The sequence below is a fragment of the Equus przewalskii genome, chromosome 1 (assembly GCF_037783145.1).
Source record: "Equus przewalskii isolate Varuska chromosome 1, EquPr2, whole genome shotgun sequence".
NCBI lineage: Eukaryota > Metazoa > Chordata > Mammalia > Perissodactyla > Equidae > Equus > Equus przewalskii.
The window spans coordinates 60,505,832-60,523,607 of NC_091831.1; the positions used below are offsets into that span (position 1 = coordinate 60,505,832).

General features: G+C 37.7%; 1 protein-coding gene across 4 annotated transcripts in view; it reads right to left on the minus strand.

Annotated features, from left to right (window-relative positions):
* Positions 1 to 17,776, minus strand: part of MICU1 (mitochondrial calcium uptake 1) — a 280,401-nt gene that overhangs the window by 165,275 nt on the left and 97,350 nt on the right. For all 4 annotated transcript variants that reach the window (XM_070565467.1, XM_070565458.1, XM_070565477.1 and 1 more), the window contains exon 5: positions 285 to 328. In XM_070565467.1, coding sequence (XP_070421568.1) covers positions 285 to 328 — 44 coding nt within the window. The remainder of the gene's footprint in view (positions 1 to 284; positions 329 to 17,776) is intronic.

Sequence of the window (17,776 nt, forward strand, 5' to 3'; positions counted from 1 at the left end):
ATGGCAGCTATTGAATTAAAATTCAGAAGTCAACATATACTGAATTAGCCATTAACATATGCAGAAGGCAACCCATGTATTACCTTATATGGAAAAATATAGAAGAACCTTCTGCTTGGTTCTTTCTGTAGAAGCGCCTGAAGGCACTTACAGGTCTCCCAACCTAAACACATGCTTTTTTGGTAAGAAAACAGGTATTCAGAACTCTCTCACACATAATTCTAGAGGAACCTTAAAAAGTTCTTAGTAAACAACAGGACATACATGTGTCATAGTTTTCTCACCTTTCCATCAAATCGTTTTACTATATATTGATCCAGCCCCAAGTCTGTAAAAGAGAAAAAAACAATATTTTGTCACTGATTACAACTCAAGTGAAACATACAAAACGACACCCTTAGTTTTGTTTTCAGTCATTCAATTAAACATACTAGATGGTTTAGCCATATTATTCAAAGGTCACAGGAATGAAAATTTTGTTCCACTTTCAGATTCAAAGTGTCAGTGCTAAGAGAGAACTTTTTATTTTACATATGAGAAAGTGAGGTTCTGAGAGGATAAAGAAGGTAAAAGTTCATGTGCAAACCTATTCAAAAGCAGAGCCAAACCGGAACCCTAGACTCTTCCCAGGGTGGTACTCTTTTCATTACATCAAGGTGCTATATTACCTCTAAATAAGGTGAGGGATATTAGTTTAATCTGAATGCATAAAATTTTTTTTGTACTAACTTAAAAAGGGAAGAGTTTAATATCAAAAGAAATTTTGTACACATCTAAACAGATACAAATAGACCATCTTGATATTACCATTTAAAGTTGGGTTAAACAATAATATTTACCTTGGGAATACTTAGTATTGAATTCTAAGAACTGTGAAAGACATAAGTAAATACATTAAGTGCCCTTGAGGGCAGAGATGTTTTGTCTTTGCCTATTGCTTTAGCCCAGCACTTGGAATAGTGCTTGATCAACAAATATCTATAAAAAAAAATGAATGAGTAAGATACAATCCCTTCCTTGAAGCCACAATTTAGTTAGAAAGGGGTGTACAATTAATTCAATAAGAGGGTGCTGTAGGAGTTCCTCAGAGGAGAAAAATCAATTCCCAATTATATTTATTTTACTTCTATAATTACTCAGTTCTTTTCTTTTAGTTCTCACTATATTCACGCTAGTTCAGGCCCTTATCTCATTATGCCCCCAGTATTACAATGATTGGATTATCACTGCTCCCAGAGGAGATTTTTGCATTTCTGCATTTCTGCTTCTACAAATTTGGTTATACATTCTCCTTATTTAAAATGTGCTTCACCTTCTAGAAGCCTGCCCTGAACAAAATGAACCACTGACTACAAAAGAAAGAGATAAGTTAGGAAACAGAAGGAAATTTTAAGAACAAATCCAATTTGAAATCTCACATAGTCGGGAAGATATCACAATCATAAAGGCAGAACACACTTCTATGATAAAAGCACAGAGAACAAGAAAGAGTTGTAGACAATTAAAGCTATGATTGCCTATCTTCCTCTATTTTTTAATATACAGTCAAAATATTAGGATAAGGTCACTTCCCAAGACCACTGCCAAAAAGACAACAGGATGGAAAACAGAAAATACTAGAGAGAATTATAGAAAAACAGAGACTCAATCCAAGAGATCTAATATATAAGACCCTTTCTCACTCAGAAACAGGGAGGAAATAATCCAAAAATTGTTAGCAGAAGATTTCTCAGAGCTGAAGAGTGACACAAACTAAAATGTCCTACCAAGTATTCTAAGCAAAATGAACAAAAACTGCCTACAACTAAGTGTATGCTTGTGAAATTTCAGAATATCAAGAATAAGAAAATCCTAAAGGTTCCAGAAAAAATCCTTCTTAGTCCTTTACAAGGGAATGAGAATCAGACTAGAATCAGATACCTCATGAGCAAAACTTGGTATATGAACTAAGGGAAATAATACGCTTACTAATTAGAGCAGCACTGTTCAACAAAAATATAATGTGAGCAACAAAGGTAAGCCATGTGTATAATTTAAAATTTTCTAATAGTCACTTTTTAAAAAGTAAAAAGAAACAGGTAAAGTTAATTCCAATAATGTACCATATTTAACTAAAATATATCCAAAATAGCATCATTTAAACATGTAATCAATATAAAAATTATTGAGATATTTTACCTTTTTTTATACTAAATTTTCAAACTCTGGTATGTATTTTGCAATTATAGCACATTTCAATTCAAATGCCACATTTCAAGTTATTAGGGTAATACCCAAAAGAACTCAAAAGTTAACTTAAAATTTTAAAAGTGATTGCTTCTGTGATATGAACTGGAGGGGGTGGTTTGAGAAGATAGAACAGATTGGTGTTTTTCATTGAATGTTCTTTATTGTAGTTTGGAAAATATTTTACTATGTGCATTTGCAAAAAATGGAGGGGTATAAAAAGACAGCCTGGCACATAATGAGAATTCTTGTCATTTATAAGCAAATACAGACATAAAACAGGCCAAGAGATTCATAATTTTAAGTTGGAAGAAATGATTATTTCATCTTGTTATATTTTCATTTCTTTACCTGTCAAATGAAAACAGATGGTTAGATCAGATCAGTTCTTAACATGGTTGGGGTGAAGTGTGGGAAACGCAGATGTATGAAATAATTCAAACTATCCTTACTCACTATTTCTCTAGAGATTCTAATAGGCCTAATTATTGAGGGTAGGGGGACAGTATGAAGAATGAAAGAAGAAACAGAGCAAGTGTAGTTTGAAAATGATGCTCTGATGACTCAGTTTCCTTCCATTTCTCCACCCTCGTTCTTTGGGTCCCAGCTTAGAAAGACTGGATGTTATGCTCTTTTTCCTAGGGTGCTTCCTACAATTCTTAGACTTTTTTTCAAAGAACTTTCAGTTATTTGATGCTCACAGTTTGATATGAACACTACTTCCCCGTTTTACTAATGAGAAAGCTGATGCCCAGAAAGATTATATGATTGTTTTCTGATTTTAAGTCTAACAATTTTTTAATTGGGGCAGTACCCTCTCTTCTTGCATTCACACCAAAAATAAAGTGCAGAAATAGTGTAAGAATAGTCTCAGTTTAAACCTCAGAGTGAACATTTAAAAGGAGATTGTTTTAAAGATGATAGCAACTCAATTTTGTCAAAAGACAAAAGTGCAACTGAATCAAGTATATCATTTCAAGATCTATAACTTAGAGCTTAGGTAAATGGAAACCAAATAATTTTAGTTGAGAAGTCCCAGCTCCCTCTCAAAAACTGAAAGATTCATTTTTCAGTTTAATATTTAAATTTATCCTAAAAATTCATTAAAATGATATTTTTCAGCAATGCAAGCTAATATAAGCCAGCAAAAGAAAGTATAGTTCTAGTTCATCAGATATAAGAGAGAGCGTAGTCACTTGGTTTTATCTTTTGTATTAATAATCACTGCAATAACTTACTATTTATTGAGCCTTTTTTCTAGGTACTGTAACATGTGCTTTACATATATTATTTAATTTTCATAACCCTACAAATTAGTTGCTACTGTTATCCTAATTTTACAAATGAGAAAACTAAGATTTAGAGATGTTAAATAATTTGCTTAAGATCTACATTTCAACTTTCTCCCAATTATCTTCAAACATTCTTGCTAACACCTTCTTAAACTCCTTTGATGGTTATCCTGCTGTCTCCTAAATATATGTACTTCTTAGAATTCCTCCCCAGATACCACCTCATCTCACTTTATGCTGTCTTCAGCAATTTCATTACAGATTCAAGATGCCTGGTAAACCCAGAACAAGACAAATGAAAAAAAAAAAAGGAAATCAAACTGCTGAAAACCAAAGGCAAAGGAAAATCTCTCTGAAACAGCCAGTTTAAAGTGCTGAAAGAAAAGAACTTCAACACACAATTCTTTATCTAGTGAAAATATTCTTCAAGAATGAAGAGAAAATAAACACACTCTCAGATGAAGGAAAACTTAAAGAACTCATGACCAGCAGACCTGCTCTAAGATGTCTTCTATCATTCTAAGATGTGTTCTATCATTCAGGGTGAAGGAAATGACACCAGATGGAAATGTGGAACTTAGGGAATAAAGAAAGAGCAATAGAAATAGTTACTATCTATATATATATAACACACTATTTTCTCCTCTTAAGTTTTTTATGTATGATGGCTGAAATAAAAACTCAATGTTTGGTGGAGTTTACAATGTATATAGATGTAATACATATGACACTAAACCATAAACTGAGGAGGGACCTATACAGTGGTAAGATACCTATATTCCACTTGAAGCAATAAAATATAAATTCTCAGTAAACTGTTGTAGGGGAGGAAGAGAGTTCCTCTACCCACTCTGGGTCCTTCTGGCTGGACAATGAATTAAATTCACATGATAGAATAACAGGAGAAAATTAAACAAAGCTTTAGAACATGTATACATGGGAGAGGCTCAGGCAAACTGAGCAACTCACAAAATGGCAGAAGCTCTCTGCTTAAATACCACCCTCAGCTAAAGACAAAGGAGGATGTTGGGGGTGGGGGGAGCCAGTTATGGGAGATCACCAGAAAAGCACAGTAAACAAGAGTAAGGTTATCATGCAGATTTAAGTCCTTGCCTTCTGCATTGATTAAGAGTTTCTAGAGATAAGGTCATCCCCTCCTCTTCCTGGTACAGAGAGGGAGACACCTTTACAGATGGAGAATTCCTTTACAAATGTAAATGTATCTTAACAAAGGGTAAGTAAATTCTACTTTTCAGAGTTTCTTTCCTGTCTGCAGTTTTTAAAAGTAAGCAGCCCAGGGAGTGCAAACTTGTGCAGCCACTATGGAAAGCAGCATGGAGTATCCTCAGAAAATTAAGAATAGATCTACCATATGATCCAGCTATCCCACTGCTGGGTACTTATCCAAAGAACTTGAAAACGCAAAGGCTTTAGAAAGATACACGTACCCACTACGTTCATTGCAGCATTATACACAATAGCCAAGACTTGGAAGCAACCTAGGTGCCCATCAAGGGACGAATGGATAAAGAAGATATAGTATTTATACACAATGGAATACTACTCAGCCATAAGAAATGATGAAATCCAGCCATTTGTGACAACATGGATGGTCCTTGAGAGTATTATGCTGAGTGAAATTAGTCAGAGGGAGAAAGTCAAATACTGTATGATCTCACTCATAAGTAGAAGATAAAAACAACGACAAACAAACACATAGCAATGGAGATTGGATTGGTGCTTACCAGATGGGAAGCAGAGGAAGGCAAAAGGGGTGATTAGGTTCACAAGTGAGGGGATGGATTATAACTGGTTTTTGGGTGGTGAACATGATGTAATCTACACAGAATTCGAAATACATTATGATGTACATCTGAAAGCTATATAATGTTATAATTAAATGTTACTGCAATTAAAAAAAAAAAGTAACCAGCCCAAAATAATCCTCACGCCAAAGAGACATATCTTGGGGTGGCCACTTTTAGTCCCCCTCACTGTGAAAAGTTAATTATGTATATTAAAATCCCTACAGCAATCACTAAAGACATACAAAGAAATATAGTACCAAAACCCAAATGATCAATTAAAATGAAATATTTAAAAAATACAAATAATCCAAGAAGAAGGCAGGAAAGGGGTAAAAGAGGAACACAGAGAGGGGAAAAAAAGAGAAAACAAATGATAAAACGGTAGACCTAAATCCAAACATATCAACAATTACATTAAATATAAATCATCTAAACATTAATTAAAAGGTAGAAACTAACATATTGGATAAAAAAACAAGATCCAACTTGTCTATAAGAAACTCATTTTAAAGATGATATATGTAGGTTAAAAGTAACAGGATAGCAAAAGATATCATGAAAAACTAATCAAAAGAGAGTGGCTACATAAATATTAGACTATGTGGACTTCAGAGAAAAAAATATTAGCAGGGATAGAGTTAATTATATAATCATATGAGAGTGAATTCACCCAGGCAGAATAATCATAAAAGTGTATGCACCTAGTAAGAGCACTTCAAGATATTTGAAGCAAAAACTGATAAAATTGAAAGGATGAATAGACAAACATACAATTAAAGTTGAAGATCAACATTCCTCTTTCAATAATTGACAGAGAAAGTAGACACAGAAAATCAGTAAGGATTTGGAAGGCAGATAGCAGATAAAGTGGTTGCCTAGGACTTGAGAGAGCAGGAAAAAGTGGGAAGGAAGGACTACAAATGAGTATGAAGAAACTTTTGGGGATGATGAATATGTTCATAATATTGACTGTGCTGATGGCTTCATGAGTATATACATGTGACTAGTATGTCCAGACTCCTCAAACACTTAAAATATGTACTTTTTATTCTATGTAAACTATACCTCAATAAAAGTTAAAAAGAAACAGTACAAACCATCAAGGTGAAGACTGATACATTTGAAAATACTAGCAACTTTTGTATATTAAAATTACCATAAACAAAATAAAAAGACAGGCCACAGACTAGAAGATACCTGCAATATTTATGACAGATTTCAATAGAGAATATATAAAGTACTTTTACTAATCAAAAAGACATCAAATAGAAAAGTGAGCAGATATTATTAAAAAGACAAGAAATAACAAGTGTTGGAGAAGATATGGAGAAAAAGGAACTTAAACACTGCTAGTACAGCCACTACAGAAAACAGTATGAAGATTTCTCAAAAATTAAAAATAGAAATACCATATGATCCAGCTATTCCACTTCTGGGCATTTATCCAATGAACATGAGAACACTAATTCAAAAAGTTATATACACTCCTATGTTCACTGCAGCATTGTTTACAATAGCCAAGACTTGGAAGCAACCCAAGTGCCCATCAATAGATAAATGGATAAAGAAGATGTGGTGTATATATGTGTATAAAAATATATACAATGGAATACTACTCAGCCATAAAAAGACAAAATCATGCCATTTGCGACCACATGGATGGACCTTGAGGGTATTACACTAAGCGAAATCAGTCAGAGAAAGAGAAATACCATATGATTTCACCCAGGTGTGAAAGATAAACAAACAAGCACATAGATAAGGAGAACAGATTGGTCATTACCAGAGGGGAAGGCGGTGAGGGCAGGACAAAAAGGATAAAGGGGCACAAATGTATGGTGACAGAGAAAAGCTAGACTATTGATGCTGAACCAATGCAGTCTTTTCAGAAGCTGAAATATAATAATGTACATCTGAAATTTACACAATGTTTTAAACCAATGTGACTTCAATAAAATAATTTAAAAGAAGAAAAGTGAGCAGAGAAGATAAATCAGCAAGTCATAGAAATGGCAATGTGAATAGCCAATAAACATTCAGAGGCACTAGCCTCACTAGTTGCTAGTGAAAGGCAAAATAAAACCACAAAGATAATAATTCATTCCCATCAGATTGCTAAAAGTTTAAGTCATCCCTGTGTTGCAGGGATGCAGAGGAGAAGACATATATTCTTGGAGAGAATATAAATTATTGTAACTACTCTGGAAATCAATGGCAATGTTTAGCAAATTTGAAGAGGAATGTATCTGATGGGCCAGCAAGTCCATTTTCAGGTATATGTTAAAAACAACTTCTTGCAAATATGCACCAGGAGACATATGGAAGAATGTTCACTGCAGTATGATTTGTAATAGTAAAAATATTGGCATGTTGGGGCTGGCCCCATGGCCAAGTGGTTAAGTTCGCGCACTCCGCTGCAGGCAGCCCAGTGTTTCGTTGGTTCGAATCCTGGGCGTGGACATGGCACTGCTCATCAAACCACGCTGAGGCAGCGTCCCACATGCCACAACTAGAAGGACCCACAACGAAGAATATACAACTATGTACTGGGGGGCTGTGGGGAGAAAAAGGAAAAATAAAATCTTTAAAAAAAAAAAATATTGGCATGTTAAATTATTGTTCTTAAATACTCCCTCCCTTCTCCCTGACTTCCATGGAAAATCCCTTGACTTTAGGCTTAGCTACGTGACTTGTCTAGCCACATGATTTGCTTTGGCCAATGGGATATTAGCAGTTATGACATAAATAGATGCTTAAAATGGACTTCTGAGTTTGGCTTGCTTTCTTGCACCTCTGCCAACACTATAAGAAAAATATATCCTGTATAGCCAAGTGGTATAAAAAGGATGAGAAACATATAGAGCAGACTGACAACTCCGCTTACAAAACCAGGAAGCAGAGCTGCCCTAGCCTAGATTAACTAACTTCTAGCCTATCTACAAAGCAAGGCCAGCTGAGGTCAGCAGAGTATATATACTTCATGTGACCTGCAGATGCATGAGCTAAATAAATGCTTCCTGTTTTATGCCACTGGTTTTTTTTTTGGTGAGGAAGATTGTGCCTGAGCTAACAGCTTATTGTCAATCTTCCTCTTTTTTGCTTGAGGAAAAAAGTCTCTGAGCTAACATCTGTGCCAATCTTCCTGTTTTATATGTGGGATGCTGCCACAGCATGGCTTGACGAGCATGTCAAGCTCTGTGACACTGGTATAATGAGCAGTGGGTAGGTCTGCGCCTGGGATCTGAACCCACAAACCCTGGGCCGCTAAAGTGGAGTGAGTGAACTTAACTACTACACCACTGGGCTGGCCCCTAGGCCACTGACATTTTGTGGTTGTCTGTTACACAGCAGTAGCCGACTGATAAAATTGGAAACAAGGTAAATGTCCATCTACATGAACATAGATAAATTAATTATTTATTTATGAACTGGCATATTTATACCAATTTATAAAATAGTATACACAACTACATAGCAGTGAAAATAAAAGAAGAGCTAGCTGTATCAACAAATATACATATATAAATATAATATTTAACATTAAAAAAGCATGGAAAATATAACAGCCAAAATAGGGTAGGTTATGCTATAGTAATAACCTTAAAATCTCAGTGGCTTACAACAAGGAAGGTTTATATATTGTTCATGCTACCTATCTATCACATATTGGCTGCACCTCTACTCCACATGACATTGAATGGGGTTCAGGCTGTTGGGGCAATCTGGAACATAGCAGAGGTAAAAAAGAACATAGCAAACTACAAACTGACTCAAAGATTTTGCTTGAACATAATGGATATCATTTCTGCTGTCATTTCATTGGTCAAAGGAAGTCACCTGGCTAAATCCAATGTCAATGCTAGAGAACGAATATAATCATCCCCTAGAGAAGGACATTGGATATATGAGAATGTTATAATCTTCAACTGGAATGATAAACACCAAATTAAAGGCAGTGATTATTTCTAAGAAACGGAGTGAAATGAAGTTTGAGACAGATACATGGAGTTTTCAACTGTAACTGTAAAGTTTTATTTCCAAAATAATTAAAAGGGAAGATTTGAAATAAATGAGTCAATGTTAAAATTTGAGAAAACCAAGTAATGGCTATAAGAGTATTCTCTATTATTTTCTATGTTCTCTATATACTAGAAGAAAATTCTAAATCCAATTTAATACCTCTACATAAGTTGGTTCCACCTCAGGGACAGAATATAAAGGAAGGAGGAAAGAATACACAAGGGGAGGGGAGGGGGATGGACTTCTGAGGTTGGCTTGCTTTCTTGCACTTCTGCTATCACTATGAGAAGACTATATCCTGGGTAGCTCCTAGCACCCTACTTACAAAGGTTAAGAGTTCTGTGTCATGAACTAGGGGCAGAGACCAATACATATGTTTCTTATTACTTCACAAGGGGTTTAGCAAATTTTTTCTATAAAAGGTCAGATACCAAATACTTTAGGCTTGCTGGCCACATATGGTCTCTGTCACAACTAATCAGCTCTGCTATTGTAGCACGAAAGCTGCCATGAACAAATACATAACGAATGAATGTGAATGTGTTCCAATAAAACTCTTTTCATGGACACTGCAATCTGAATTTCATATAATTTTCAAATGTCACAAAATATTTTTATTTTGACTTTTTTAATCCATTTAAAAATGTAAAAACCATTCTCTGCCCGTGTACAAAATAGGGCTGTACAAAAATAGGCAGTTTGTTATAGCTGACCAACACCTGCTCTATACTCAGCAGCAATGCAGGGAATTAAAAATAAAAGGAGAAAAGGTTCTTGTATTGAAGGAACTTACCTTGTGGAGGAGAAAACATTAGCATAAAAATGTTTCAAAAATATATTCATTGTATATAGTTCTATATGTTTTCCTGTTACTAATTAGTGTCCTTTCATTTCAGTTTAAAGAAGTCCCTTTAATACTTCTTCTAAGGCTGGTCTAGTGGTGATGAAGTTCAGCTTTTGCTTGTCTAGAAAACTCTTTCTCTTTCGTTCAATTCTGGAGGACAACTTTGCCGGTTAGAGTATTTTGGTTGCCAGTTTTTCCCTTTCAGCACTTTGACTATATTGTGCCACTCCTTTCCAGCTTGCCAAGTTTCTGCTGAAAATTCTGCTAATAGTCTTATGGGGGGGGGGGGGGTTCCCTATATGTAACAAGTTGTTTTTCTCTTGCTGCTTTTAAGATTCTCTCCGAGTCTTTAACTTTTAACACTTACATAATTATAATGTGTCTTGGTGTGGGTCTCTTTGTTTTCATCTTCTTTGGAACTCTCTGGACTCCTGGATCTGAATGTTTCCTTCCCCAAGGAAGTTTTCAGACAATATTCCTTCACATAAGTTTTCTGCCCCTATCTCTTTTGCCCTTCTAGGACCCCTGTAATGTAAATGTTGGTCCACTGATGTTGCCCCAAAAGTCCCTTAAGCTATCTTCATTCATTTTCATTATTTTTTCTTTTTGCTCTTATGATTTGATGACTTACAATGCCCTGTCTTTGAGTTCACTGATTCCTTCTTCTGCTTCATCTAGCCTGCTGTTGAACCCCTCTATTATATTTTTCAGTTCACTTACTGTATTCTTCAGCTCTGTGACATCTATTTGGTACTTTCTTCTATTTTCTATCTCTTTGTGGAAGTTCTCATGTTATTCAAATATTGTTCTCCTGAGCTCAGTGAGCATCTTTATGGCCATTATTTTGAACTCTTTGGACAGTAAATCACTTATCTCCATTTCATTAAGGTCTTTTTCTGAGGTTTTATCATATTCTTTTGCTTGGAACACATTCCTCTATTTCTTCATTTTCCTCGACTCTCTGTATTGGTTTCTATACATTGGATAAAATAGACACCTCTCCCAGTCTTGAAGGAATGGCCTCATGTAGAAGTTGAATCTGATTGTCGAACCTTGACCTAACTCTTGGTTGTCTCTCAAAACTTTGTGATTGTCCAAGCGGATTACTTTATTCCTAGAGACTCCCAGTACTGAGGGTGTACCAAGACCAGTCAGTGTCCTAAAGGGGAGGATTTCAGTTGGCACCTAGATTCAGGCTGATTGGAAGCGAGACCCTCAGGCAACAGCTTTTAAAGTATGTAAATACACCTCTCTCATGGAAAGATGGGGAGATGGGTTTTTCTGTTTGCTTCCTCTGTACTGAGCCCTGAGGTGATAGCCAGTTAAGAAGTATTTCTTTGTTTGCTACCATTTGCTGAACCCATGAACACAAACTCTGCTGGTCACCAGAGACAGGCTATCAAGGGTTGTGCCCTCTGGGTGGCAGCCACAAAAGCTGGGGAGCCAGATGCATACACAAGCTCCTTTCTCAGAGACACCAGCAACCTGGGGCAGGGTGGAGGGAGAGTAGGAAGATGGCACACCCAGTCTCCCCAGTCTCTGGAGAGGACTGCACTCAGCACCTAGATATGTGTTTAATTAGAAATCTGCCCCCTCAGGCCACATCTATAAATATAAGCTAATAAGCCTCTTTCACAGGAAGACTGGGGTGTGTTTGAGTCTGCGCTCTCTGTGCTGTGCCCTGGTGGGGGTGGGGTGAGGGAAGGTAGCTGGTTAAGAACCATTTCTCCATTTATTCAAGTCATATGGGAACTGTGAACATAAGCCTGGCTGGCCATCAGAGCCAGGCAATCAAGGGGTATGCCTTGCGCAGCAGCTGCAAAAACTGGGTTGACAGATGTGGTGCACAAGTTCCCTTCTGGGAGATACCAGCAACCTAGAACGAAGAAGAGGGAAAGTGTGAAGATGGCTTCCACTGGCCTCCATGGTCATTGGAGAATATTTCAGAAGGCTTCCAGATGTTTGCTAAAACAGAAGCCTGGGGGCTGGCCCCGTGGCCAAGTGGTTAAGTTCATGCACTCTGCTGTGGTGGCCCAGAGTTTCACCAGTTCGGATCCTGGGCACGGACATGGCACTGCTCATCAGGCCAGGCTGAGGCAGCATCCCACATGCCACTACTAGATGGACCCACATCTATGTAGTAGGGGGCTTTGGGGAGAAAAAGGAAAAGAATAAAATCTTAAAAAAAAAAACAAACCCAAAAACACAGAAGCCTGTCCCTCAGGCTGAAGCTTCAAGACAAGCAAATAGGCCTCTTTCATAGAAAGACTAGGAGTGTGTTTCAGTCTTCTGTTCCTGTATTATGCCCCATGAGTAGCAGCCATTTAAGAACTGTTTCTCTCTTTGTCATAGTCCTATGGAACCCACGAATGTAAACCCCTCTGGCCACCAGAAGCAGGCAATCAAGGGGCATGCTCTGGGCAGCAGCTGCAAAAACCAGGGCACTAGACATGTGCATAAGCTCCTTTCTGGGAGATACTGGTGACCAGAGAGAGGCAAAGGGAGAGCACAAATATGGAGCCCACTGGCCTCTGTCTTTGAAGAGTATTTCAGTAGGTCTCCAGATGTCTCTAGCCTGAGAGGCAGGCTGAAACTTTAAGATAAGCAAATAGGCCCCTTTCACAGAAAGATTGGGCACTTTCAGTCAGCTGCCTCTGTGCTGGGCCCTGTAGGGTAGCCAGGCGAGTCTGCATGAGCCCTTTAAGAACAGTGTCTCAGTTCACTATTGCCTTGTGGGTCTTGTAGATGCAAGTCCCCTTGGCTTTCAAAGCTACATGCTCTAGGAGCTCTCGGGTGCAGATCTCAGAAGCTGGGGTGCCAGATGTGGGGTTCAAACTCCACCCCCCACCCCCACTCCTTAGGTAGAAGCTCAGGGCTTTGAATTCCCTCTCCACCACTGGTTGCTGTCCCAGGGTTGGGGTTTATGGTGAGATTGTGTCTTGGTCTCTCCAGCCCATTTCCATGTGGGTTTTTTCTCATTTGCCCAATGTTTAGGAGTTGCTCATCAGGTTTTTGGGTTTCTTTCAGATGAAACTGTTCCATATGTAGCTGCAGATTTGGTGTGTCCACGGGAGGAAGTGAGTTCAGGAACCTCTTTATCTTACCATCTTGAACCAGAACCCATTGTGTATAATCAAGCATAAGTATTGAAATACCTGCTTTTTTCTCTTTGCCATTAGCTTGGAGTATCGTCTTCCATCCCTTCACTCTGAGCCGTGTTTATTTTTGGAGCTGAGATGTGTCCTGTAGGCAGCATATTGTTAGGTCTTCTTCTTTAATCCATCTTGCCACTCTGCGTATTTATTGGAGAATTCAACCCATTTACGTTTAGAGTGATTATCAATATATGAGGGCTTAATACTGCCATTTTATCACTGGTTTCTGGTTCTCCTACATTTCCTTTGTTTCTTGTCCTGTGTATTTCGGACTATCAATTTGTTTAGGTAGTTTTTTATGCTGGCTTTCTTAGTTTTCTCCTTAATTATTATTTGTGTCTCTGTTCTACTTTTTTGTTTAGTGGTTACCATAAGGTTTGTATTCAAAATCTTGTAGATAAGATAGTCCATTTTCTGATGGCCTCATTTCCTTAGACTAAGCTGATTCAGTCCCTTTACTCTTCCCCTCATAAGTTGTTCTTCTCACATCTTATTCCATCTTGTGTTGTGAGTTACTGGTTAAGATGACAAGATTATCTTTGTGTTTGGTGTTTTCCCTCCCTTTACCTTTAATGTTTTACTTGAGTATTTGCTAACCTGTTCTGAGGTATAGCTACAATTTTCTGATTTTGTCTACCTATTTATCTTCTTACTCAGGGCTTTGTAAACCCTTTCTCCCTTTTTCTTTTCAGGTATGAGGGCCTTCTTGAGCACTTCTTGTAGCGGGGGGAGTCTCATGGCTACAAACTCCCTTAGCTTTTGTTTATCTGGGAAAGTTTTTATTTCTCCATCATATCTGAAGGATATTTTCTCTGGATAGAGTATTCTTGGCCAAAAGTTTCTGTCCTTCAAAGATTTGAATATGTCATTCCAGTCTCTCCTAGCCTATAAGGTTTCTGCTGAGAAATCTGCTGAAAGCCTGACAGGGGTTCATTTGTAGCTTATTTTCTTCTGCCTTGCTGCCCTTAGTATTTTTTGTCATTTACTTTTGGCACTTTCACTACTATATGCCTGGCTGTAGGTCTTTATACATCGACATGTTTAGGAGATCTGGTAGCCTCTTCCACATGGACTGCCATCTCATTCCATAGGTTGGGGAAGTTCTCTGCTATTATTTCTTTGAACAGGCTTTCTGCTCCATTCTCCTTCTCTTCTACCCCTTGAATGCCTATAATTCTTATGTTGCATTTCCTCATTGAGTCGGATATTTCTCAGAGAACATCTTCATTTCTTTTTAGTCTTAGTTTTCTTTTCTTCATCTGAAGCATTTCTATATTTCTGTCCTCAATGTTGCTGATTTGTTCCTCCATGATATCAGCTCTATTGTTCAGGGAATCTATATTCTACTTTATCTCATCCATTCTGTTTTTCATCTCCAATATTTCTGACTGGTTCTTCTTTTTTGAAAAATTTTTTACTGCAGTAACATTGGATTATAACATTATATAGCTTTCAGATGTACATCATAATATATTTCACATTCTGTGTAGATTACATCATGTTCACCATCCAAAAACTAATTATAATCCATCACCTCAGAAGTCAACCTGATTACCCCTTTTGCCTTCCCCCCTCCTCTCTTCCCCTATGGTAACCACCAATCCAATCTCTGTTGCTATGTGTTTGTTTGTCGTTGTTTTTATCTTCTACTTATGAGTGAGATCATATGGTATATGACCTTCCCCTTCTGACTTATTTCACTTTGCATCATACCCTCAAGCTCTATCCATGTTGTCAAAAATGGCCAGATTTCATCATTTCTTATGGCTGAGTAGTATTCCATTGTGTATATACACCACATCTTCTTTATTCATTCATCCCTTAATGGGCACCTAGGTTGCTTCCAAGTCTTGGCTATTGTGAATAATGCTGCAATGAACATAGGGGTGCATGTATCTTTACGTGTTGGTGTTTTCAAGTTCTTTTGGATAAATATCTAGCAGTAGAATAGCTGGATCATATGGGAGATCTATTCTCAGTTTTCTGACAATACGCGATACTGTCTTCCATAGTGGCTGCACCAGTTTGCACTTCCACCAGCAGTGTACAAGGGTTCCCTTCTCTCCACATCCTCTCCAACACTTGTTTCCTGTCCTGTTAATTATAGCCATTCTGACTGGAGTGAAGTGATATCTCATTGTAGGTTTGATTTGCATTTCCCTAACAGCTAATGATGCTGAGCATCATTTCATATGCCTGTTGCCCATCTGTGTATCTTCTTTGGAGAAATCTCTGTTCACATCTTTTGCCCATTTTTTAATTGGGTTGTTGGGTTTTTTGGTTGTTGAGATGTATGAGTTCTTTCTATATTTTGGATATTAACCCCTTATCTGATATATGGTTTGCAAATATCTTATCCCAATTGTTAAGCTGTCTTTTTGCTTTGTTGATGGTTTCCTTTGCTGTGGAGAAGTAGTGGTTCTTCTTTATAAAAGTTTCAATCTCTTGTGAAGCAGCTCCCAAATTCGGTGAATTGTCTATCTGCACTCTCTTTTAACCCACTGAGTTTTTTTGATGATAGCTATTTTGAATTCTCTGCCACTTAGGTTATAGATTTCTGTGTCTTCAGCATTGATTTCTGGATACCTATCATTTTCCTTCAGGATTGGAGATTTAATATATTTTTTCATGCTGCTAGATGGCGTGGATTTGTGCTTCTGAATTGTGGTAGTATTTGATCACTGCTTCCACTTGTCACCACTGGATGGGGTCAATAACTGCATATTCTGAGCATTCTGTGATCCACAGGACAGCTCCCAGGTGCTGGGCTGGGGTACCAGCATGGGGGGAGGGGTGCTTTCCTTCTTCCACATGATCTTGGGGACTTCATGCTCTGCCCTTGCTATCTGCTCTCCTGGGGTGTTGGCTTGATGAAAACACCCTTGCAATAGCTAGTCACCTCTGTTGGGGGCTTTCCTCAGGCTGTGAGGGACCTTGGAGGTCTATGGTGTTCCCATGGAGGGCAGCCCCTCCCTCCCCACTTTTCTCTTGGAGGTTATGGGCAATCCCTGGGTCACTGTCCTTCAGGGAGGAAGAGAGGCTTTCTCTTACCTCATGCCACTTCCTCTGGGGGTACGAGGGGAGGGCTCCAGCACCTCCACCTTCCAATGTATGGCTGTGTGAGACTCTCAGATGTCTTTTGTGTTGTGTGGCTGTCCTCTGTTGGAATATGAATGTCATTTTTATTGTATCTTAGAGGGGAGACTTTACAGGGAGCGCCCACACCACCATGATGCTGATGTCACTCCTCTATAATGAAGTATAAAATTATGTGTCTCAAACTAAAAGTGTTCTAGGTAAGATTATCATTAAGGGCATGAATGGTTATCCTAGAGAGATTATGGAGTCCAGGACAAGCAAATCACAGTATGATCTGTGTTTTCCCTTTTCACACCGTTTTCTTCTTCTATGTAGACTAAATTAGATCAAGATGAATAGGTCCAGCCAGAGGGATATGGAGGAAAGGAAACAGGGATCCTCTTTGCTCTGACCAGAATTCAAGTATGCTCTACTCTGACAAAAGCTTAAGTTTTTCTACATGCTACTTTAAAAACACTCCCCATGGGCAACCAAAGACCCCGAATTGCTAAGGCAATACTGAGAAAAAAGAACAAAGCTGGAGGCATCATAATCCCTGACTTCAAAATGTACTACAAGGCCATAGTGATCAAAACACATGGTACTGGTACAAAAACAGGTACATAGATCAATGTAACAGAACTGAAAGCCCAGAAATAAAACCGCACATCTACAGATAGCTAATCTTCTACAAAGGTGCCAAGAACATACAATGAAGTAAAGATAGTCTCTTCAATAAATGGTGTTGGGAAAAGTGGATGGCCACAAGCAAATGAATGAAAGTAGACCACTATCTCATGCCATACACAAAAATAAACTCAAAATGGATCGAAAACTTGAAGATAAGTCCTGAAACCATAAAACTCCTGGAAGATAATAATGGTAGTACACTCTTTGACATTGAACTTAAAAAGGATTTTTTTGAATATCACGTCTTCTCAGACAAGGGAAACAAAAGAAAAAATAAACAAGTGGGAGTTCATCAGACTAATGAGCTTCTGCAAGGCAAAAGAAACGAGGATCAAAACAAACAGACAACCCATCAACTGGGAGAAAATATTTGAAAATCATATATCTGACAAGGGGTTAATCACCATAATATATAAGGAACTCACACAACTGAACAATAAAAAAAAAAAAAAACCCAATCAAAAAGTGAGCAGAGGATATGAAAAGATATTTTTCCAAAGAAGATATACAGATGGCCAATAAACACATGAAAAGATGTTCAATATCACTAATCATCAGGGAAATGCAAATCAAAACTACACTAAGATACCACCTTAGGCCTGTTAAAATGGCTATAATCACTAAGACTAAAAATAAGAAATGTTGGAGAGGGTGTGGAGAAAA